This window comes from Alternaria dauci, chromosome 7 (assembly GCF_042100115.1).
Source record: "Alternaria dauci strain A2016 chromosome 7, whole genome shotgun sequence".
Classification (NCBI taxonomy): Eukaryota; Fungi; Ascomycota; class Dothideomycetes; order Pleosporales; family Pleosporaceae; genus Alternaria; species Alternaria dauci.
Window position 1 is genome coordinate 1,435,293 of NC_091278.1, and position 23,839 is coordinate 1,459,131.

The 23,839-nt window shown below is 52.2% G+C and overlaps 9 protein-coding genes across 9 annotated transcripts; 5 read left to right on the plus strand and 4 right to left on the minus strand.

The window, feature by feature from the left end:
* Window positions 1-525: 525 nt before the first annotated feature.
* On the minus strand, window positions 526-1,299 carry ACET3X_007605 (uncharacterized protein; the record flags this gene model as incomplete). The annotated part of the gene is made up of 3 exons (XM_069453769.1): window positions 526-715; window positions 788-1,166; window positions 1,218-1,299. 3 exons carry the CDS (start codon window positions 1,297-1,299, stop codon window positions 526-528), a joined length of 651 nt encoding a protein of 216 aa, XP_069304768.1.
* A 2,243-nt stretch (window positions 1,300-3,542) lies between these two features.
* On the plus strand, window positions 3,543-4,218 carry ACET3X_007606 (uncharacterized protein; the record flags this gene model as incomplete). The annotated part of the gene is made up of 2 exons (XM_069453770.1): window positions 3,543-3,991; window positions 4,050-4,218. 2 exons carry the CDS (start codon window positions 3,543-3,545, stop codon window positions 4,216-4,218), a joined length of 618 nt encoding a protein of 205 aa, XP_069304769.1.
* A 272-nt stretch (window positions 4,219-4,490) lies between these two features.
* ACET3X_007607 (uncharacterized protein) lies at window positions 4,491-5,170 on the minus strand (the record flags this gene model as incomplete). The annotated part of the gene is made up of 2 exons (XM_069453771.1): window positions 4,491-5,005; window positions 5,056-5,170. 2 exons carry the CDS (start codon window positions 5,168-5,170, stop codon window positions 4,491-4,493), a joined length of 630 nt encoding a protein of 209 aa, XP_069304770.1.
* Window positions 5,171-9,877: 4,707 nt separating this feature from the next.
* ACET3X_007608 (uncharacterized protein) lies at window positions 9,878-10,874 on the plus strand (the record flags this gene model as incomplete). The annotated part of the gene is made up of 3 exons (XM_069453772.1): window positions 9,878-10,155; window positions 10,215-10,541; window positions 10,595-10,874. 3 exons carry the CDS (start codon window positions 9,878-9,880, stop codon window positions 10,872-10,874), a joined length of 885 nt encoding a protein of 294 aa, XP_069304771.1.
* A 427-nt stretch (window positions 10,875-11,301) lies between these two features.
* ACET3X_007609 (uncharacterized protein) lies at window positions 11,302-13,156 on the minus strand (the record flags this gene model as incomplete). The annotated part of the gene is made up of 2 exons (XM_069453773.1): window positions 11,302-12,502; window positions 12,549-13,156. The coding sequence occupies 2 exons, from the start codon at window positions 13,154-13,156 to the stop codon at window positions 11,302-11,304; spliced, it is 1,809 nt and encodes a 602-aa protein (XP_069304772.1).
* Window positions 13,157-16,884: 3,728 nt separating this feature from the next.
* On the plus strand, window positions 16,885-17,499 carry ACET3X_007610 (uncharacterized protein; the record flags this gene model as incomplete). The annotated part of the gene is made up of 1 exon (XM_069453775.1): window positions 16,885-17,499. The coding sequence occupies one exon, from the start codon at window positions 16,885-16,887 to the stop codon at window positions 17,497-17,499; it is 615 nt and encodes a 204-aa protein (XP_069304773.1).
* Window positions 17,500-17,683: 184 nt separating this feature from the next.
* Window positions 17,684-20,281, minus strand: ACET3X_007611 (uncharacterized protein; the record flags this gene model as incomplete). The annotated part of the gene is made up of 1 exon (XM_069453776.1): window positions 17,684-20,281. The coding sequence occupies one exon, from the start codon at window positions 20,279-20,281 to the stop codon at window positions 17,684-17,686; it is 2,598 nt and encodes an 865-aa protein (XP_069304774.1).
* A 224-nt stretch (window positions 20,282-20,505) lies between these two features.
* Window positions 20,506-21,008, plus strand: ACET3X_007612 (uncharacterized protein; the record flags this gene model as incomplete). Its single annotated transcript, XM_069453777.1, has 4 exons — window positions 20,506-20,513; window positions 20,624-20,702; window positions 20,839-20,928; window positions 20,979-21,008. 4 exons carry the CDS (start codon window positions 20,506-20,508, stop codon window positions 21,006-21,008), a joined length of 207 nt encoding a protein of 68 aa, XP_069304775.1.
* Window positions 21,009-21,501: 493 nt separating this feature from the next.
* Window positions 21,502-23,034, plus strand: ACET3X_007613 (uncharacterized protein; the record flags this gene model as incomplete). Its single annotated transcript, XM_069453778.1, has 3 exons — window positions 21,502-21,571; window positions 21,751-22,609; window positions 22,668-23,034. The coding sequence occupies 3 exons, from the start codon at window positions 21,502-21,504 to the stop codon at window positions 23,032-23,034; spliced, it is 1,296 nt and encodes a 431-aa protein (XP_069304776.1).
* Window positions 23,035-23,839: the final 805 nt, after the last annotated feature.

Here is a 23,839-nt window from a genome sequence, read left to right on the forward strand (position 1 = left end):
TCTGGAGTGCGACATGGCAATGGGCTCTGACTTGAATCCCTTCAGGATCTTGGGATGGTCTGACTTCACCGCGCAGCTGGCCAAAGGCTCGTCTCTGCTCATAAGAACATTCGCAGACCGATTAAGTCGATCAGCTCCAGGGATACACACAACGTTTGTTCCGTTCCAATGGGCGAGCAGACGGACATATTTGAGATTCAAAACGGCAATGGAAACAGCACAAAAGCACACATCTAAGGTAAAGTGACTACTCCTGATATGCAATGCAGTTGGAACATCTGAGCACGCACTACACTGTTGGACAGGCACAGGAACGCGATTCCCGGGTGTGGATGAACGTTGGTATTGTTGCGCCTTGAGGACCATCGGTACATCGTTTGTTTCCCAAAAGCTTCGAGAAGTGGTCTGTAGGCCATGTCTTGATGCAGAGTCACAGTCGGGTATCTAATAACTCGATAAGCGACATCATCACCGACCATGCTGTCATTAAGAATTATTCATCATTCACAACCTCTGTTGGCACATTCACCAGACGTTCAGCGCAGCAACACCGGCAAGGGCGAGAAGTGCAGAGCCCTCGATGCCGTACTTGGTGGCCGCACCGGTGCTCTCAGGCACAGGCACAGACGCTGATGAGCTACTAGCCGCAGATGCAGTCTCCGAAGTCGAAGCCGAAGTTGAGGCCGAGGTCATTGTGCTGGTTGGCGTGATAGATCTACTGGGGGTCATCAGACCCGCACTAGCGCTCCTTGTCGTAGTAGCGGTGCTGCTACTGCCTGATGCTGACCTGGTCGTGCTAGAAGTCACACTTCCAGCATCAGTCAAGAGGCTGTTCCCTGCAACAACAGTAGCGGAGAGAAACTGCACATCGTCACTGGAGAGCGTCGCCGTGATGGGCTGCCCGCCAGTGTCGTCGTTGCCGCCTACTTGGTTCACCGTGCAAGTCATTTCAACTGCCTGTTCGTTGTAGTCGCATCCGAGGCTCATTGACACGACGTCGGTCGACATCTGGGCTTGGAAGCGCGTTTGGGAGAGGATAGTGACATCGAGGCCTGGGCCCCAACCGCACTCGGTGTCGTCGGCATCCGTAGGGCAGGCGATGTGGAACTCGGTAGTGGAGGGATTGGCAGTATTGATGGTCGCGACAGGGTCAACGCCGTCGTAGCCTACGCGAATTAGACATGATCTGTGCTGGTGTTGTGACTAGAGTGACGTGCCACCAGGGAAAAAGAAGCTGACGACGTCTTGAGCACAAGCCGCGCTTGCTAGGATGGAGAGAGCAGCAATGGATTGACGCATTGTGGATTTGGTGGGTCTCGTTAGAAAGCAAGAATTATATTAGGGTACGGAGAATAAACTTTAAGAACTCAACGAATGACTGCACTGGGTATAAAGGAGTGTGTGATTGCAGAAACGAGTGACAATACGAGGAGCTGAGGCGGTCCAAAAACGCCTTTGCGAGGAGGCGCATTGCTTCTCTTTATCTCCCCCTGAGCTTGGTATCGAAGCTTGATTCATTAGCTGCCGCGAACGTTTTGGTCTAGTGCTGATCTGCATTAGCCGTGTGGGCCATGGCGTGCGAAATGAAAATATGCGTTGGAACAAAGCCGCTGAGCCAATTAGGATAAGGGTCTGGTGCAACGGCAGGCATCCGTGGTGTTGTCAAATCCAAACTGCCGGTGGGATGAACTCGATAGAGCATGTTTCCACCAGCACGGTTTCTTGGTACCGTTGTTCTCGGGGCATTGACTCGTGAATCCATGTCCGAGGATCGGAGCCCAGATGTACCAAGATATTCGTTCGCTTGGGTCGTGGTCATGCGGCATTTGATTTCTACTCTATTGGAATGCGGTAAATGCCTGAGGGTAGCCAGGAGCCAGGAGACTTACACGGGCACTAATTCAAGAACATCGTCCTCATCCCTAGTGTTTGTTAGGTCCAATGTTCCACTACGGACGGCTTTGCGATCCGATGAGCAAGTCACTCGTCTATGCGCCGCGCCGTGGCGAAACGAGATTGGAACGTTTTCTGGACGACCAAGGCCGGAGTGGCGCCAGTTTCAGGCCGCCATTATTGGACGATAACACAGATTGCTGATCAATCGCTTTATCCCCAAGGCTGCCACGCTGGAGCTCGTATGTGTCTTGGCTCCGAGTGTTGTTTGTGAATCAGTGGTGAGATAGCCTCGGTGATGCGGGGGGAGAAATGCAGGAACAGCCTACCCCACATGGCAATCAGCCTTAAGAGGCAGCAAGAACGCATTTCGCGCATGCACCCTCTCATCCCTCTCTTGTGTCTTGTAGCGCATTTCCTGCATCTGGGTAGGCTTTGGTTTGCACGGAATTCAATTAATGGTAGTACTATCAGTAGGCCAGCGTTCAAGTGGCCATTCATTGTGGACTCCGCACTGTCCGGCCCGAAGCAACACAACATGACATCCTCACCATCTTCCCTTGTCTCCTCCCACACGTCTACAGGCGTTCTCGTGCTATGGGGATCGATAGACCCTGCCACAACTGATGAGAAAGCATTAAACGATTGGTGGACTAACGAACACCTTCCCGAGCGTGTATGCCTCCCGGGCTTCCAACGCGCGCGCCGCTACCGCGCACTCAAGTCTGAACATGGGTCAAACGAGTATTTGGCACTGTACGAAACCTCAAATGTCCAAGACCTAGCATCAGCCGAGTATCTATTTGCACTCGACCATCCGACGAAGAGGACGGTGCAGTTTATGCCCTGCCTGGCGAAGATGAGCCGCTTCGCATGCGAGGGGATCTGGTCAACATCCTCACCGGTTTCGATATCGGGCCAAGCGGAGACCAACGCATTGTTGTTAATGCTTGTTTTTGAGACGGACAACGCTACAGATGATCCGATTCGAGTTCTTGGCGACTACCTCGGTCGCAACCAGCATGGCGCGCTGGCAGATGTGGCGCGTTCTCAGATTGTAAAAGTGAATCCAGATATCACAAGAGCGGGAAGTGCGAGCAAGTCTTATCACAGTGTCCAGTTCGACAGTTTGAGTGGTGGCGACAGCACAGAGACGGTTGGGACCTTTGTCGCGCTCATTGAATTTGGTAGCAGTGCTGACAGCTCAGCACGGAAACTCTCTTCGGGCAACAAATCGCTTGAACCACTTACCGCCGCCATGGAATCTGCTGGACTATATATTCGATACATCAACACTTACACTCTCTTAGCCTCTCTCGCCAAATCCCAGATCGTGTGCTGACAGCCTGACACGACGTCTGCTACGCCATGCTGGCCGCCTAAACTACGCGAGGCGCTTCCGGCAACGCGCGCCCCATTTCCAGGCATCCAAGCCAATCGCGCACCCCATCCATCAATAAAACACGAGTTGAGTATAGGAAAATACCAGGTTTGGGGTTTCGACCTTTTGTGGCTGCTGGGGCATGCACCCTTATCGTTCCTGAGGCGCAACCGGTGAAGATGCTAGCCCCCAATAAAGAGCGCTGCAAGTCCTGCTTTGTCTGCTTCCATCTGTATCATCCCTCTCTTTCAAACACCAAAGACTCGGTATGCCTTCCATCAATATGCCCTCTTTCGGCCTTGGCCTCCCCCGCGACGCCTCCCCCCGTCTGCGCATCATACAAGGGTGCCAAATCGCCATCGCAGTCCTTAGTATCGTCGCCCTCTTCATTACGCTTGTTTTCCCCCTTCGGCACAAGCTTTTCACTCTTAGTCTCCTCTATACCCCTATCTTGACCTCGGCAACGACAATCTTCCTCATCGTCCGAGAGCAAAGACGCGCCGTCGCCGGTACTCTGTCCAAGCAGAAATATGTCAAGTACCAGTTCTTCAAGATGGCTGCGGCCTTTGTCATGTCCATCATCGGCTTCATTGGCCATGTGGCTAGTACGCCGACAGAAGGGGATGCGCATCGTGCAGGAGAGCAGGGGCTGTGGATCGGTGGAGTCAAGATCAACACGTGGCAGGGACTGCTCCTTTGGTTGAACTTCTTCAACTGGTAAGGCCTCCGCATCCACATATGACAAGTGCTTATGCTGATTGATACGTGTGCGCAGGGTCTTCCTGTGGGCGAGCTTGTTCTACTCTTGCTGTATGACTGGCAATAGACAGGGTGCTATTGCTCTGTCCGGCGAGGAGGCACGGATTGGGGTTGATTCCGAGTCAGCTAACGACGAAGCTATTGCTCGTGCTCTTCAGGCTCAGGATGGCAACTGGCAGGCCTAAAAAGGCATCGTGAGACTGGTATCAAGTCGTCTTGGCGGTGGGCGTCGAGAGCCAGCTCTTTGAGCGTGCCTAACGACAAGTGTCAGCCGCTTCGCCATCGGTCTTCAAGATAGACAATACCATCAATTGCTGTTGGTGAGCAGAACGGACAGGAGAGAAGGATCTCGCAGAGCAACGCGCACACGCTCCTTAAATCGAGTTTCTGGTTGAATCAAATGTGACATTACTACCTGCCTCTTCCTCCAAACTGCAACAACAGTGTGTACTCGCACCTAAAACATCAAAGCAACGCACCCAATGATACCAGCAACGACGAATGGCACCCTGATCGCATCAGCAGCATCAGTAAACACCGGTAGACCTGGAGATTGAGAAGACGTTGTTCCTACCCCGGTAGTGCTGGCTGGCCTATCACTAGCAGTAGGATAGGGGATTTTTGAGAGCGCAACACTACTCTCCTCATGGGTGGCACTGGTCCCCGGAACGGTGACCGTGACCGCAGTGCTCGGTAGCTGAGGAGCGGTCCCACTGCTGGACTCGATGACGCCGGTTTCGCTTGTCGAAAGCAGTGGCTGGGATGGCATGAAAGAGCTCAGTTCGACAATACCAGTCACAGTGAGAAGACTGGAGGGGATCTGTGTGACGACGGAAACGGTGCGAGTAGTCGTGATAGTGATGTGGGTCGTGGAGCACCAGTCATCAGAGGTGACTTCGCTGGGCACTGCACTGGAATCGAAAATACCCGAAGATGGCTCAGGATAGCCGGGGGATGGAGTGTGAGCGGGGTCTAGACTTATCAGCTTCTATGCTTTTGATTTCAAGATTGTGGCCACCTACATAAGACTGACGTAGCATATGTACCCTCGTCATTATAATCGGATGGTGTCTCGTCTTGGATGTCTTGGGCGGTGACAAAGGCGACAAAGACAATCAAACACAACGGGTACTTCATCTTGAGAACTTGCTATATGTGTAGGAAATGTGGATATGGTTTCTCTATCGGTGAAAGTGACTTTTGAAGAATCGCAGATGCGTGGACCAAAGTACCAAGCAGCGTGGTGCGGTAGGGTTATGCCAGAACTTATACGGAATACCATAGATTGCACTTGTTTGTCATATCATATTAACTACACTCTGCCTATGTCGTACGAGGCGACAGCGTGGTACCGGGAACAGTACAGTGCACCGGACGGGAGGATTTTCTCTTTTAGTCGATTGGATTCGACTGTCGGCTGTGCATACCACACAACTGTTTTCTCTCGCAGCATATTCGTTACACAATCTTGATTGCTTGTAACGCTTGTACCGCCGATTTTGACTAGTAGATGTGTCTGGGTTGGCTGATATGCGCTGTGATGCTTCAGACCAGGGGTATTGCGGCACGTATAAGTTGCTACTGTTCCTATCAACAGTCTGTGATAACTTCATTGGGAGTGTGCGACCGAGCAACCGCCCGTAGCACGTGTAGTATCGTTCCATGATCAATATTCCACACTGAACGAGCATCGCGTGTTGGTACAGTCCCGGATAGAGAAAGTACCTCGACGACAATAAGACCAAGTTCGTCGCGCGTTGGCCCCAAGGATTCCGCAATAGCACTTATAGACTAGTGGCTCTTGTACGACGAGCGACTGCGCACGAACGTGCTAATTGTTTGGGTAACGAGGTTTGCAACACGAGCCAGACGTTTCCAGGTCATGTCTTCGTACAGCTTGTGTAATTTATTGGTGGGGTCATGAATTGCAATGGGCCCATGCTGTCTCGAAGTTTATGCTGGCGTTGAGTTCGCGGAAACCCGTCCTTGGTGGCTGAGAAATCGCATAGTAGTGTCTCCAGAATGCGCAGGCTAAATGCTCAAATGGTTTCCTCTTGGCAACGTCGTAAATTCAGCCTAGTTCTGATCTACGTGGATGAGCAGGTAGGTGAGCTGCGTCCGGCATGGGGACATAGTGTGCTTCTTCCAGATTTCTACCGTTGCTTGAGACGCAACTATCCCAACGACAGTAATCTCCCTGAGTATTGCTGGTCCTCCTGTCTTCACTAGTACTCGGATTATCGCTGGCAGGATTGCCGGATTCCTTGTCGGTTCTGGGGCTCCAGGACATCAGTTCGTGGTCAGGTATCGATGCACTGCGTGTAGAACTATCTCCAGGAGCCCTGATGCGAGCATTCTCTTGCGAAAAGACAACATGCTCGCTGCCAAACAAACCCCGAATGAGCGAGTGTCGCTGCCGCGGTGCTTCTGCAAACATATTGGCGTTGAACAGGTCTCCATCAGGCGACGATGAGAAAGTCAACAGTGGCGACGGGTCACTGTTAGGGCGCGGATGGCCCAAGGCGATGGTTTTGATGAGATGCGCCATCGACATCTCGATGTTGAGCTTGACCAAGTATGCGAGCGGATGAAACATAGCGTAGCTTCAAGAGTCAGCGAAACTGTATACGAGAGACTCAGGCATGCGCTCGACTTACACAAATCCGTTTGGGATACTCATCGCACCGATAATCATAACGTCTAGCAGGATAGAGACGCCGATGATACGCTTGTTAAAACGGACCAGGCGGTTATACTTGGTCAGGCCATTCTTTACCAGATCCGCATTTACAACGCGGATGAAGAACCAATTGAGATACGCATCGAGGAGAAGGAACAGCACTTTTTCCGTGCGGTCCCAGATGGCATTGATATGAACCCATCTGCCATTATCAGCGGATATCACGAAGCTCGAACCACAAGACTCACCTTGGGCTGATCTGAAGCCGTGCGGGTATCCAGACTACGAACACACTAATGTTGATCAAGGTCACGTAGATTGCGGTGCCTATTATGAGACGTCGTCCTCGTACCCGGTCTTGGAGGATAATGCGAATTCGGTTAATGATAATTTGAGGAAGCATCTGGATCTGAATGACCCAGCATAGCACTGCTGATATCAGCCAAGTACAGGTGCTAAGGCCGTGGTATACTTACAGACAGACATGAAAAAGTAGAAGCTAGGCCTTATGATCCTCAACAAATACAACAGGCACTCGATAGAGATAACCACCGAAGCAGCAATCTCCAGCCAGATCATCCAGATGTATGCGCTAGTCCTTGGGCGTCGACATGATTTCGTCTGCCTGGCGCCAATGAAAGTTGCGGTTATGGCGAAGAAGTTGGCCAAACCAAACGCTGCAGCTGCTATGGCCACATCGATGTGGGTCACACGGATGGGTATATAATTGTCGGGGACAAATGGGCCCCAAGCAACGAAATCTGGAGGTGCAACGAACTCATCACCCATGGGGAGTCTTAGGAGGCATCCGGCGCGGACGGCGTGGAATGCACGGTGAGATATCAGGTAAAGCCTTTGAAGCTGCCAAAACAATCTTACTATTTGCAGTGGTCGGTGGCTTGCACTATTGAGGGAATCGCGGAGCCAATTGCGCTACCCTACAAAGTTCAGGACGGAGGGATCCGCCGTCGACCGGGAACCGTGGACGTTCATGCTGTGCGCTGATAGGCCCTGCGACCTTGGTGACATTTGAACTCTGCGCAACACGATACATGCCGACACAAAGACTGCGTACGGGACAATTGAATTGGACCGCTTGGGACGCCTCGGGCAGTGAGCAGCATGTGATGACGTCGCTTCTGTCGTCAATAGGAGTCAGGCGCTCTGTCCACCTATGCTGATTGGACAAGCCATACATGCGACATGGCGGCTTTGGTTTGCTTCTCCTCAACACCAGCCAGAATCATCTTTGCGCATGGTCTAAGGTTGCGGATCTCGGTGGTTCTCATGCTTGATTGCGCCTCCGTCCGAGCGCGGCTGCAAGCTGTCCGTTGCATTAATTGTCACTGCGTTGGAAAAGGCAGTCTCAAAATCTGGTATCAACAACGCGATAGTATGAACGAGTGTAACTGCAGTTCAGCTCCGAAAAAAGCAATATGTATACGGGCGGCAGAGCAGCCCATCTCATGGTCTGGAATTCGATCGTCGCTGGCACCGAAGATGAGTGAACAGTGACGTATGTCAAGATCGGCGACACTCTGCTAGCGCTGAATGTATCTTACATGAGCGAAGTGACTTTTTTCTCAACTCTATTGAGACGTGAGAATAGCAAGCTGATGCACATAGTTTCCGCTTTGAAAATGACTCGAGACAGCTCAAGCATATTTGATTCAATACTGCATCACGATTCTTCACACGCGTTCGTTGGTACGTAACAGCAAAGATTTCGCCGGAGGAACACCGGGATATAAAGTAATCAGTGTTTGATGACTGTGAAGTTTCACTGAACAGGAGAATAACAGTTCTAAATTTACTATCTCCTTGATCACAATCACTCATATCTAACTGCACTGTTGACTCCTCTCAGCTGATCCACCCACTTGTTGTCTTGGTATTAGCAAATGAGCTGACGTTCATCTACAAATCACCAACTGCATGCGTCCAGCTACGTTACGCTGGTGCATATGCTCTGCCGCATCCAATAGGGAACACACAACGGCTTGTTACGATCGAGACGATTGGATCCGCTCAATAAATGCATTACCGAGTACTTTCATAGTTGCATACTCGCTAAGCAATTCTGCCGACAGGATGTCATGGGAGAACGGTGGGAAAGTGGCGTCTTTCCTATATGCAGAGCGATCGTATCAAATGCGGTCAGACATTCTTTGCTTTAGTGCTCGAGAGTCAAGAGTAAGAGGATGACAAATGAGCTGTACGGAAGAGCTGAGTGGAGCTCCATGCAAGGAAAGGTTGCGTATCATACGATGCTTGCAAACCTTGACAGTGACGATAGTGGTGTCAACCGTTCCCCAAAGCTCAAGCCCAATGATTATCGTGACACAGTAGGCCTCCCAGGAGACTGAAAAAGCGACTTTACACTCTCGCCAAGATAGAACTGCCACTAATTACTATTGCAACGAACATGCGGTTATTAGTGACCAAGAATAGTATTCCACCTAGTAGCGGATTATCCAAGAAGGGCAGACACGAAGAGACCCCGAAAGCAACAACTATAACAGATGATGCCACCTACATAACAAACATGACCGACCGAAAAGCATATAAATCACTCATGAAACGAAGGAGCTTGTGGAACAACAACGCGACATGCCAAGCGTGTTCTCGAATCAAACCAATCATTACATCTTGTACCGGATAGCTTAATAGTTCATCTGAATAGGCATTTACCGGCGTCAACAGCTACCCGGATAGCATACCGGAAATTTACAATCTGGGTTACCAATCAAAGGGAATAGGGAGTAAGTACTCAGCACGTCATGCACGGCGTGCGATTTTACTACCACATTCGTGTAGCGTGCTAGCTTCTACCCATGGCACGGGATCAAGCGAACGCCAAAACCACCAGTCGTAGCCATGCAATTCTCATGCACAGAAGGAGCGGAAGAACTAGTGGGCGGTCAACGAGTTTTGATACAATGCTGTCACAGAAGATTCGGTAGATGAGCCGCTTCGAATTCCCGTTGTTATCGGATAAGCTGAAAGCTCCGTAGCGGGCCAAAATTTCAACGTACTAGTTCGCCACTGACGGTTGTAGGATATTAGTGCCTCTCATATTAACTGCGGCGTACCTTCAACTCATGCAGCCTTGGTGTTTGTACGACTAGGTCGTTACGCTCCTCACACCCTGTCTCTGTGCCACCATGGCGCCGCAAACTTCGATACCCCCAGCTGCCAACGTGCTTGGCACCATTGGCACCATATGTTGGTGCGTCCAACTGGTACCCCAGATATACCGAAACTGGAGGACCAAGTCCACTGAAGGACTGCCCGGGTCCATGATGCTTCTATGGTCTATTAGCGGCGTACCGTTTGGTGTGTATGCCATTACACAGCAATTCAACATCCCCCTCATTGTCCAACCGCAGTGCTTCTGTGTGCTGTGTGGTGTGAGCTGGGCGCAGTGTCTTGTATGTAGCAAGTGAGTTCCGATATCGGCATGGTCGTGCCTTTCGGGAATGCAAAACTGACAGAAGCTAGGAAATGGCGGACCTGGACGGCATCCCTCCTATTGTTATCACTTCTAGTTTTCTTTGCAGGAATAGAAATCGGGCTCGTATATGCTCTTCGAAAGCCATACTCGAGGGGCCTGGAGTGGCCAGTCTTGTTGATCGGCATTGTCGCTTTCCTCACCCTTATCGCAGGCTATATGCCCATCCCATTTGAGCTGCTCAAGAGACGAGGTCGTGTTGTGGGTATCGACTTTATATTCTTGACCATCGACTGGAATGGTGCGTTCTTCTCGTTGATGGCTTTGGTAGCCCAGAATCAGTTCGACGTGCTCTTTGGCACAATGTACGCGCTTTGGTATGTGCCAGTACCAGCAGCAGTCATTTGGAAGGAAGACTAATGACGTGTAGCTGCGCTATCGAGATGAGCATGGTTGCTTCACATATGGTCTGGCTAATCCGAACTCGTGGAATCCGTAAGCGCGCGAAGGAAACCGGAAAAACTTTCGATGAGTTTGAAGAGGGAGTCGAATGGCAGTCCAGGGGTGTTAATTTTGAGAAGAAGATTAAGCATCTTTTTTCGAAGAAGAGCATCGCTGAAGAGGATAGACTTCCTATCATAGGTGTTGCAGACGCACTCGCGAGTCCAGAGGAAGTAACCCCGAAGACTGTTCCGAACGCAGTCGTATGATTTTAAGACGAAGGATACGAGGCTTCTTCGCCAGACGCCGACTTGTCAATCGAGAGAGTACTTGCGACAAGGCGTTGGGCTTTTGTGCTCCAATGTAAACTTCCTAGGCTAGGTTGCGGCATACAGTAGGCGCGCACTTTCACACGCGCAAGGGCACGCAGGTCATCATATGGGATTGAGGGAGAAGTGATGAGATAGCAATCACGAATATCTTTCCTGAAGACGTCGTGTAGAGATGTGGCAACGAGATGGGTTACCGCGAAGGTCAAATGGCTGGGGCAGATCTGATTACGTAACAGCCCGCACGGGATGGAACAGTGGGCCGTGCTCGTCACCATTACTGTAGCTCAAAACACGATTAATTCATTAAAACTGAAATTCCATTCGGCTAGGTCGTCTGCACAGAAACGAAGAACGCGTCCGGTGCTCAAGCAACTCCTGTACTGCGCGCACTCTGTCTGCGGTGCATCTCGAACCTGTTTTCACCTCCTGGAACGCCACGGACCACACTGCCCCTGCGGGAATTGGGCATCGAGCCACCTTGTTGTGCCAAAGAATTTGCGCGCGAACCGTACATGCCTGGAAGACTGCTGACACGGCGACCGCCAGTCTCGTCGCGAGCAGCACTGAGTTTCTGCGCAAAAGGACTGCGCTTCCTGAGTTCAGGGCCCTTCCAGTAGATGACATAGACCGACACTACAAGAAGGAGGGATATACAGAAGAGAATCGTTGAGGCATATGCGAGATGCAAATCTCCGCCGATGTTCTGGAAGAAGGGTGTGGCGGGGAGCGTGAGGACACCAGCAAGGAAGTCGCGAGCCCAGCCGTTACCACCAGTCGCGGACGCTGAGTACGGACCGTAGGCGCAGATCATGTAGTCAATGGTGGCCATGTAGATGGCGTAGTTGGCTATTCCGATGATTGCTGATCCGACTAGAGATCCCATCCAGTGAATTGGCGGGCCAGTGCTCGTCCAAGCGAAGATGATGAGGCCGATAGGAAGGCATGGAGCAGTGTACAGCAACCACCACAGGCGGGCCTCGTATTGGGAGCGCTCGTCGTCGGGATGGTCACGTCGGAGGCGCTCGTTGCGCTTAATAGCTGGGAAGAAGGAGAACCAGGCGATGAAGTAGCCAATGCCGATGGCGACGAAAGTCAGTCCAACGGCGAAGGCTGCAAAGTCCCATTGCGCGTATACGAGCGCATAAGACTGCAAAAACATGAAGATGATGGCATCAGAGAAACCGGAAAGCAGGGAGAGGACGAGCACAATGGGTTCTGTAACGAACATGCGGAAAGGACGGACCCAGGTAACGAGAATCTCGTGTACACTGAAACGCTCTTTGAACGTCTTGAGCTCGTTGGGTCCCCAGATGTTGTTTGGCTTGCCGCTCTTTTCGCCTTCTGTACGGCGCTTTTTGGCTATGCGGTCCATGAGGACTGTTGTACGGGTCTCGGGGACGAGGATGGCGTGGGCGATTTGGACGGCGCCACCAAATATCAATTGAATCCAGATATTCCATCGCCACGCCAGGAACTGTTCGACGAAACCGCCCACAATGGGACCCAGGACTGAACCGCCGACGGAGGAGAAGACGATGAAAGCGACGGCGTATTGTTGATCGTCGCTGGAACTGTTAGCATGATCACGCCAAGAGTGTGCAATGTACTTACGGTTCCCACATGTCAGCCACCATGGCAAGGGTTACTGAACCACCCGCAGTGGAGAGACCACCGAGCGTACGGAATGCAAGGATGGTCCCAAAGTTGGGCGCAATGCCCACAGGAATTTGCCATATGTTGACAAAGAACAGACTGAGCTGGAGGATAGGCCATCGTCCTAGCTCTTCACTCCAAGGCGCCCAGAGCTCACAACCGAACGCGTACGCGATGAGGAAGAGGGCTGCACCCAGACGCGCCGCCTGTGCACTGACGCTGAACTCCTCTGAGATGCCCGTGACGGCGTTGCTGTACAGCGACGTGTTAAAGTTCATGCTGACCTGCACCATGAAGACGATGCTAAGAATGGTCCACTTCTTCCATGTTGGAAAGCAAAAGCCAAGCTCGTCGTAGCAGTCTTCCTCTGTAATTTCATAGCGGTCGTAGGTGCCATACTTCTCGTAGTGGTCCTTGTCGGCAGCAGTAAGCGCATGATCGGTAGGGTTCTCAGCGTGATGGTGGTCGCCGTCGGAAGCGCTCTTCTTCTCGGCGTCGCCAGCCTCGTTCTTGCTGACAGTTTCTGGGTCGTGGATTTCAGGCTTGATCTCTGCCGCGGAAGCCATGTTGTCGACAACAATGCGCTTGGGCAGCTATCAGTTGAGAATGGTCAGCCTGGGGGACTAGTTGTGGGGACCGGGTCCAGAAAGCTGGGGTTGGATGAGAAAATCCAGACGTCACACAGGCGGAGGAAACAGCTTATAACACATTACAGTGCATGTGGAGGCGGGGGTGCACGCTCCAAACTACGCAGTGCATACTGTGCGCATCACAAGGCACGCGCTCGAATCCTCAAGACGTCATATCGCATCTTTCACGTTGACAGGGCTTTGGCGCTATGGCGCGTTCATGCTAGACGCCGTTGGAGATTAGCCCCGAACCTCTCAGACTAGGCAATGTAGAATTTAAAATGGGCCAAATGCTAAGCAGACATCGGCCGGAGCGAAGACATTTTCGTCTCGAAGGAGAGGCGCAGGTTGCGTTGCCGTCCGTTACCATAAACCATACTGGTATGCGACATGTCGTGTTACGTCATCCGCGACTCGAGTTCACGTCTTCCGCGGGTCTGTCACCATGACATGAAGCCTTTGTGACAGCAGAACTTGGCTTTTAAGCCTCCAACATAAGCCCCCGCCATTCTTCCAAGCATCGAGATAGGCACACCAAGCTGTGCTGATCGCTCATAGCCAAGCTGCGCCACGCGTTTTAGCCTGTTTCTCGAAGTGCAAAAGGTCACCTATGACGTCAGCCCGGCTCGCACCTTGCCCCATGGCACGACTCAGGCCTCTGCGGCCTCTCCACCACCGATTCTCGATCCACCTCCGACCTCGCCCGATTTCAGTACGTGGGGCGTGCCAGTTGCTGACTTTTAGACGGGGCGCATGCGACATCACGCTGTATCGGCGGTCGGCGGTCGGCTTGCCTGTTCTGGACAGCCGCGGTGGCTCCCAAGGACCCACACGTGCTTCGAAACAACTTCTGCGCAGGATGAGGCTCAAATTTCTTGCTCCTCGTGCGCTAATCAATGCGTTCGTCTGCAAATTCTAACGGCCCGATGGCTCGACACTGCAGAGTCGGTGTCCGACCGACACTTTCAGTACACGTGCTGAAGTATGGGCCCACTAGGGGAGTAAGGTACCGTTTCAGTCCTTCGAGAAAACCCATTGCCAGATTTTGCAACACCTGCAGATGCGTGTATATGGGATTACTGATCATATACAACCGACTGTGTATCCTCGCGGCTGCAAAAAAATCCACAGATACGTGCATCCTCTGGCCACCTCCAAGTTGCGGTCCTTCAACGATACATCAACTTGGTAAAAGTTTTCCAGATCTGATGGCCCAGGTCCTGCTCCCCCATTGCCTAGTCTGCATTGTTCTCTAGCTGTTGAAGGGACTCTTGTCTCGTCTCTTCTTTTCTCTCTTTTCCTGCTTTGCACCAATCATTGAATATTTTATTAGATTCCTCATTCAATGCTTGCTTCTTGGCCATTATCCCGTTGGACTTTGTCTCAAACACAGCTCGCGGTTCTGGGGTAGTGTGTTCAATAAACCAGCCTCTGCTCGGGCCCAACTATGCCATGTATCTGCTGCATGTATTGTCCATTCACCTGGTTTCGTAAACACTGAACCACAGTCTGCTGGGACGAACACATGTTTCTCGTTTTCCCCGCTCATCCCAAGGTCCCGATCCGGAGGCTGCGTCCATGGAGGTTGTGGGAGTATGGCAAGCAGATCAAGAATCCTTGCGACTTCGGACAACTCTTATTGATATAACAACCTTTGTTGCTCACTATCGCACTAGCGAGGCAGGCATGTATCGCCCTACAAAGTAAGAAGGCGTTCTATGCTCAACATACGCTCGCAGGATAAAGTATTGGAAGCGACTACTTTCACGATCTACGCATCAGCGCCCCTAGAGCTGCCCTTTCTCGTGTAATTAATGAGGCGTGATTATCTAACTGATGACATAGGCGCAAACGAGTGTAATCGACCGACACGTCAAGGTGAAATGTTAGTGGATGTCGCGAACCGGCCTCTTCGTAGCGGAGTTGAATGAAAAGCACGTGCAGTCAAACGGCCTTATACGTAACTGTATTATTCGGTGACAGAAATCTCGCTGTAGGCCAAGGCATTGAAAAACAGGCAACCGCTTCCTCACCACACAGTCTCCCTTCGCCTGTGGGGGTTTCATTTATATTATTGCACTCCATTGTTGTTCTCCATTCCCAAGTCTCTTCACAAGCTCAAAACCACTGCCTTCCAGGTTTATCCGCCAATCCACAGTCACAACACAACCTCCACCCAGCAATCATGCGTCTCTTCACCATCTCCATAACCTGTATTTCGGCTGTGGCGGCCCTCACTCTCAACAAGACTGACAGTACTACGATCGAGCTCGGCGGTGGGCCGATGGTCGTTGATCTCAGCAACGTGATCATGCCTGCGCGCGCGCCGGTTACTGGGTCTGGTGTACAGACCACGAAAGAGACTACGGATATCCACGCTGCAGACTGGGATCGTGGTGCGTCCAACGTATGTACCCATTGTCAGCTTTTGTCGATTTCCCTAACCATCGTAGATCCACTTCTACGAGGATGTCAGCTACAAAGGCAACCTCATGACGGCCTACCTCTGCAGAGAAGGCATAAACAGTTGCATGACCTTGGTAAACAACCATCATGTGCACCTACCAGGCTCAATCTACAATCATTAACATACCATAGTTTCACCTTCAAGCCTTCCTCGATTCAATTCAACATTTGCCCCGACGGTGCGCCTAACCATGGTCGGAATTTTTACTGTTTCTTCTATAGGCACGTCTCATCTAGTAGACATATCAGTGATGCGAAACTGACACGAATTAGTACGGGTAACTGTGAACCAACAGCCAGATCCCTCTTTCTCGACCACTCTGTTGCCGATCTTGCGATCAATCATATGACCCTCGGCTAGCATGTGAGTACTATTGGCATGTGCCAAATCTCGACATGAGTTTGCTGACCGGTAATGAAACACAGAATAAAATCAAGTCTGTCGACTGCCGCTGGGACCATGTATGAGCATGAAGTAACAAGGGTCGTTCTGCGATATGCATATGGCGCATCGGGTTCCGATCTTTCTGCAACACAGTTGCTCCTAGGTGTTCATTCATTAGCAGGGACGAAGAGGTAGATTTGAGTGATACTCCAATCTTCTTCTGTAGCCAGATGCGACATATTCTCCAGGTACCTGGTACAATACAAGAAGGACTGACTACCTTACATCGGATTTTAGTCAGAGGGCACAATTGGCCGTAGAGATTTTTAAAGAATAATATATCGCTAGGAGATACTGTCTACAAAGACGGTGCTTTGTTCTGGTTTCCGGCTGTATAGACTATGCTGTCGACCTGGTTGGATGACGTGTGCCGCGTGCCAGAGGCGCGTCGCATATTGCGAAGCTGCACGTGTCCATTGGTACTTTCACCCGAGCAGGTCGCGTCGTCTCTTCTTCTTCGCCTCATTCCACTCAGACATGCTCATGAGCATGTGCTTTCTAGTTCCTCGTCATGGCACTTGTATCCCATGTCTTGATCGAGCGTCCCCCCTCCTTCCTGTTTGGTTACTCGCACCAGCGGAGAAGTGGGGTTGCGGAGCTTCGACCTGCCCCTTGCGGGGTAAGCTTCATAATTATGTATATCGTGACCTTGACTTTTACAAAAGTGCTTGGAAAGAAATCTCGCTCATCCTACAATAGACACAGGACTTGACCATCCTTCGCTCATCGACCTCCCATTCGATACATGACAATCATGTCCGCCGCCCAAGCGCTCCGCCAAAAACAAGCTCCAATTAAAGAAGGTTACCGCAGTGACCCCTCCTCCGCCGTTGTCACCCTCAAATCCAGTGGTTCTATCGACGATCATTCGATAACATGCAAGCTTTCCGACAGCCCTGCTATCAAGGAAGCGCATAGAGTAGCCGGCCTGCACCAAAAAGCCGGCGGCGACGACCCAGCTATCTCTGGCGAACTCTGTTCTGGAGACATGCTGCTCGATGCCCTTGTAGCATGCTCAGGCGTCACTCTGAAGGCCGTAGCTACAGCGCTCGGTATCCCAATAGCATCCGGTACAGTCACCGCAGAAGGGGACCTAGACTTCAAGGGCACACTGGGCGTGGACAAAACAGCACCCGTTGGCCTGACCGACATACGGCTAGAGTTTGCGGTCAAGTTTGGCGATAGAGAAGACGGTAGAGAGATCAGCGAGGAAGAAGTAGATAAATTAGGCAAGCTGACGGAGAGATATTGTGTTGTGCTGCAGACGCTGGTGCATAAGCCTACTATCGCAGTTAAGCTAGCCGGAAGTGGTGGTGGGAAAGAAGGTGAAGGGGTCAGCAGGGAAGTGTCGCATACGAGCAAATTCTAAGATGTCGTATCGTTCCCGCCGTGAAAGATGGACCTTCACACCTCAGACAGCTGTAAAAGCGAATTAAGACAAACCCTTGCATTGAAAGCAGTGTGTGGGTCGAGCATTGGCATCGTTGAAAGCACCAGGGACCAGAGGAAGTGAAGAGAGTTGCAGTGTATATTCTCTAGGTAACGTAGCGAAGCTATGCCTTGAGGTCGTCACCCGTCCCTGTTGTCGCATCGGACGCGTCGCCAGCTACCGTAGACTGAGGTTGTAGCTCAGATACGGGTTCGATGGCTTTAGCCTGCGCATTGAAGTGCGTCCGTAGCTGTTCGAGAGCAGCGGCATCCTCCTCCTTGGCAGCGCTATGTCCGTCATTGCCTCGATCCGTCCAAGTTGAGCCCAGAATCTCACTGAGACTGATGGAGGCTCTGCGTTTGGTAATTCGCCTCATGCGTGGGTGCCACATATGGTCATGCACCATACCCTTGCTGAAAAGCTGAGGCTCTCTCAATAGCGGACTGCCCCATATCTTGTTGACCTCATGGACGTATCTAGCATAGGGAAGCGTGTTGGTTCTCTCCATCACCCTATTTTCTTTCCGGCTGGACCGGCCGTGCCCAAACATGTTGACAAACTGCATTTGCAGGGCCTTGAGAACTGTGTGGTGGTGCACGAAGACGCCAAGATCCCGCAGCAGCACCACAGTTCTTAAGCCTATACTCCACTCCACGTGACGCAAAATTCCGCGCTGAAGTAACTGACGGCGATAATGCTTTTTAGCAAGAGTAGACTGGAGCATGGACTGTTCCAGATGGGCGTTTGGCAGGAGCCCAGCCTTGAAGCCCCATACAATGAGACCCTGGTGGAGGGACGGAGGGAATAATTGCCGAATAGGATGCGATGGGTTAACCTGTGTCACCATCGCTGGAAAGTGGAACCAGTGGCCACGCTCGGGATGGGCCGCACGCAGTTTTGCTATAGCCGGTTCTATGAATGGTGACTTCGGCAAGTGGTTGAATTGATGACTGCTCCTCGGTGCGTACCAGCAGAGAAGCCAGAGTAGAGTCCGCTTGAGCTCTCTTACTCTACCTGCCATGCCATATCTGCGGATGATCTCACGCCAGTGTAGCGGAGAAACAGCACCTTGACCGTTTTCGAGAATCATGACAAACACACGCGTGACAAAACGTAAGTCGTCGAAACGATTTCCGACAGGTTTGTGTCCTCGCTGCCGGCGGGATAGTAGGCTGCGGATGGCCATGATTGATTCAGCTGTCAACATGATGCCACGTGTGCGCATGTCTTGGAGCACTTCTATGACATGCTTCGGCCCAGAACGTTTGATGTAGATCTGCAAGAGAAGGTTCCAGGACTCTTGACTGGAGTCGTTGTGGAAGAGGGTAAGAATGGCAAGCGTGCGCTGAACTTGTGCATAGTCGTTGTTGTCAAGATAGTATCCGAGTAGCTTGCGTTGGACGTTTGCGTCGTCGAAGACATCCGGATGTTGGTCGCTTGCCAACATACTGCGCACCAGCTGCCACTTCTGCTCCATTACGAATTTCTCCAGCGCTAGAGAGAAGACACAGCCCTGCAAAGCAATACCTGCTGACCTGAGCTCTTGAAATCTTTCAGGCAGCTCCTCAACCTGCTGTGTTTGTAGGGCCATGGTGAGCACAGCCTGAGGTCCGATTTCGTTCACTCCCACCATGGAGAGCCCTTGTATGATGGAAGCCGCTGGAAAGGTGCGCGTTGCGAACATGCGAGCGACAAACGAGTCTTCAAATCGAACGGGTGCGGTGTCGGGGCCTTCCAAGCGGCGCAGAAGATCCTCGTTGTACCTGGTTGGGTCCCGCTTCCATTTTTTCTTCGCTCCTTTCGTCTCAAAGTAAACGTCACCAGCTGATGCCTCGACGGTGAACAGCCGAACAACGGGATGCGCCGCGACGGACTCTGACGGCATGTCGTTGCGAAGAGTGCAAAGCGCATGCCATTGGCGCGCGGCGGTGATATCCCCCTTCTCGATGAACGCAGGCACTACCTCGTCGTAGAGGTCCCGCTCGTTGCTGTGTTCGTATATTTCCCTGAGGACTTCGTATGCAGCGTGCTTGAAGTTGGACCGTCCCAGATGTGCCAGCTGCCGCAAGGGGAGCTGCTGGAGTTTCAGGTTCCTTTGCAGCGTGTAATGGTACCTTAACGCTGTCTGTGCTCTCCTCGGAAGCCAGTGGCTCATGACCAGACGGTAGAGATGAGGGTACGTCTGGCCTGTCTCATGAAGTAGCTCTTCAGCATGCTCTATTACTTTGCCTATGAGCAAGTAGTTCCTGACGAAAGTCCCCCATAGAAATTCGGCATCTAGAGTGTCTTCTGCAGGCAGGCGGTACCCTCGATGACGCATGTTTCGCCAGACATTGCGGACACCCTTGGCCCCATGCAGTCTCTCTTCGCTTGCGAGGATGACAGCGAGTTGTCTGGGGTCGTCCTCTCTTTTTGCTACACGGATGACGTCGTTGTCAAAGATATCCACGGTCGGTACGGGGGTATCGTTGGCATCGTCATTTTCGAGTGCTGCCCGGACTTGGTCTCGGATTTCTGCCTCCTTGCGGGCATCCATCATCCGCCTCCATTGCAGCTTCGACTGAGCTTTCGGCTGGTTCGAGTAGTTGCAGCGGGCTGCTACTGAAGAGCAGCAATTTGTTGCTATCGAGCATGCTGTGGGGAATTCGGGGGCATTGACGATGGAGCGCAAGAGTCGCAGGGCAGACGGGCTGGCGAGGAGCCTGTCCAGGGCCGGCGGCATCAACAAGACAGGAGCGGAGGGCGAAATCAGTCCATTGGCGTCGCGGTTGTCTCTGCTCGAATTGAGGATGCGGAAGTTGTTGTGCCCAAAGCGGACAAGGGCCTTGGCGGCCGACTTCCTTTCGCCGGCGGATCATTCGACCTCGCGACATCACGAAACCGCCAAATCCACGAAACCACCAATTGCCCCCGCAAGCCGCGCAATACACATCCACACTCTTCAAAATGGCAGGGTACGTCCGCTCTCGAGCTATGGCCGCGGCCGTGGGCTCTATACAGCGCAGCCGTGGCCGCGCACGCTCCTCCGCCTTTCCACACAGAGCTCGATACTGACAGTCGGCAGCTGGGTTATGCGCGAGAACAAAGTGCCTTACTGGCAACGCGAGTTCCAGAAGCACGACGGACTGAGGACCTGGGAGAAGGTGCGTACCGAATGCAGAAGAGGAGGATCATTGGGGTGCATATGACGTGGTCCACGCGGATGCGCACGCGGATGCTGGAGATGTGGCGTCTGGATATCATCATACGCAGACATGCATGCTGACGGATTTATTCTAGGCCCGCGGAAAGTGGATGGTTCCCGGATTCAAGGTCATCATGTTCAGCAGCTTCGGTGCCAGCATGTACATGATGGGCCGCCTCGTCCTTGTAAGTCGCACTTCCAATCCGAGCACACTGCCACGACTAACTATGGCTAGGGACACAAGACCTGGTTCGGCAAGAACTAGAAATCCTCACCTCGAATGTGATATCCGGATAGGAGGGGCCCGAGATGAGTCGTCTGCATCTGTACAATCAATCAACAAGCCTTTACCATCCATGACAAGTATTCTGTCTGGCCGCGTAGAACAATCAATATTGTCTCTTTTCGTTGCCTTTACTCTCGTAGAGTGATGCTGCCGTCGTCCAGCTGTCATGTTAGTCCGAGTACGGCTGGCTCCTTAGCGCCATTTGCAATTGCATCCGTGTTGAGATGCTAACATGTCTTATTTCTGGCCTTTCAATATATGTGGTGCAGCAGACATGCCAACTGGCGGTTCGATCCAATGCAGTCGAGCTCTAGGGTAGCTGCTCAGATGCCCCTCCACATGCGTGCTAGCCGCTGTAAAATGAGGTCAGTGCCACCAACGAGGAACCGAGCCGAGATCGATGGATCCTCCAAACCACCTCCCGCGCCGCCAAATCTCCACGTACACCTGTTCATTGTGAAGCATCGACGCAATGGCAGACTTCGTCAAGGGTCTCTTCGGTGGGCAAAAGCCTGCACAGGCGCCAGTTGTCGGTGATGATGGTACGTACATTGTATTGCATGCGCGATCGTGAGCCCAGCGACTTGAGATGCGGGACCACACGAGACCCCTGGTGCGCTGCTCAAATTTCTTGACAAGAGATGGAGTCGCGGGGCCATCGTGAGGGTGTCGTGGAGCATGGACATGTATAAACTCAACATCATGCGCTGACAAGGGCCAGACTTCGCCGACTACGCAGGTGCTCCTGAGCCCACACCCGCTGCCATCTCGCCCTTCACGACCGGTACCGGCGCGGCGCAAGCTGCCCCTACAGCCCTGGGCAACAGCCGCCCATACACGGCATGGTACCGTGTGTGGGAGCGCACAAGCACGGACGACTTCAAGCTGGAGATGTACATCCTGCCCTTTCTCTTCGCTCTCATCGCGGTCCACCTCTGGGGCACCAAGCGCAACCGCAGCAAGGCTAGGACATGGATGAAGGCCCACGCCCCTGTCCTGTCCCAGGAGTTTGCCCAAGTCGGTTATACGCGCCCAAGCGGAGAGGGAGAAATTGCAGACACGGACAGCCTGCTCAAGGAGAAAAAGGCCGACGAGTACCAGACATATGCTACCGGACGCCTGAATGTCGCCTTTGTCGACGTCAAGTTGACCTTCTACAAGCGTTTCAACCCCTTCATGTGGCTTGGAGAGTCCATCCTTCCCCTATTCTTTGAAAGTTTCCCTCCACCTTCTGAGCGCGTCGAGGCCACGACCTACGTCTTCGATGGCCGGGAGACCAAGTTTGCTCCATCATACGGTCAGGGTGAGTCAAAGAAAGTCACTAGCAGCACCTTTGATGGCTTCGTCTTTGCAGTTGTCCACAAGGACATCATGAAGCGCATGCGCGACGAGCGCTACGACTTGTCTCTGACTACCACGCGCGACCACGCCAAGTTGCCTGTTTGGACCACGGTCATGAGTGAGAGCGCCGAGGTTACGGATATGCTGGTCACACCCGAGCTTATCAAAGCTGTGAACGACGCGGGCGACAACTTCGAGGCCCTCATCGTCAGCGACCAGCCCATCAACGCCCCCAGAACGTAAGTCAAACAGCATTGCAACACCTCGCTCTTTGGACCAAGCTAACACGTCTCCCAGCCTCGACGAAACCAAGCCCAAGAAGCGCCTCAGTCTCTCGCTCAAGTTCGCCTCGGATTATGCCACCACCCTCCCCATCTTCCAGTACTTCCTTCGCCTTCCTGACCAGCTCGCTGCCTCTGCACACTTCCGCCCTGAAGCCCTCCGTCGTATCAAGCAGACCCGCGACGAGCAAATCGCCAAGATCAAAAAGGCGGAAGATGAGGAAAAGGCAGAGGAGAGGAAACTCGCTGCTGACAAGCTGAAGAAGGAGCAGAGGGACGCCAAGTTGGGCCGCCTGAGTGCCGATGAGCAGCGCAAGTTCTTGGAGAAGGAGAGAGAGAAGAACGCAAGAAAGGGCATGAAGAGGAGTACTGTCAAGGCATAGGGTCCTTTGATTGGGAACATGGCTTAGGATTAGAACGGGTACGAAAGCATCTTGTGTATTGGATAACGGAGCATGAGAGACGATTGTAAAGTATGGGAAAGCAAAGAGCTTGTGTCTCGTTGGAACAGGGTAGTAATTTATCAATTGAACGCAATGTTATATTCATAGGAATGTCGTATTCTTGGTTAGAGTGCTCTTGATGTACAGACCAACCATGGGAAAGCAGTCCACCCATGCCTTATGTGCCCTCTCACGTCTGTGTACACGAGAAGACTTGCCAAAACACTCACTCTCTGCACCTAGATCTTCCGATATGTTTACCGGTTTTAGGCCCGACGGCTGAGACTGACTCCAAGTGAATGTTTCTGGTGGGCTGCTCCTGGGTTAGTTTTGGTCCTAGATGCGTGCCAATGGAACGGCCGGTACCTATTTTCAAAGCAGGGGAAGCTGCTCTACAGGATCGTTTATGTTCAATCTTCCTGATAATGAGCTCGAGTGTACCTCAAATCGAGACCAAAAGTTCTAAGCATCGAGATAATACTGTGTGCTAGCTGCTTCAGCAGTGACACCATCGTGCTCAGCTACTAGTGACCAGGACGCTGCTACGTTGGCATCATTGCACTCTAATTTGAAAGCATGTTAGTGGGCGCCGTAGTAGTGCTGAAGTATATCACCGTAATGGCCGTATTGAGAGCAGCAGCATGTGCCGCATATTGCTCTCTTCTCTGGACCGCAGGCGCCATCTCAATATACACTAATTGCGGGAATACCGATGGGATACATGCGGAACTTTTCAAGAGTCCAG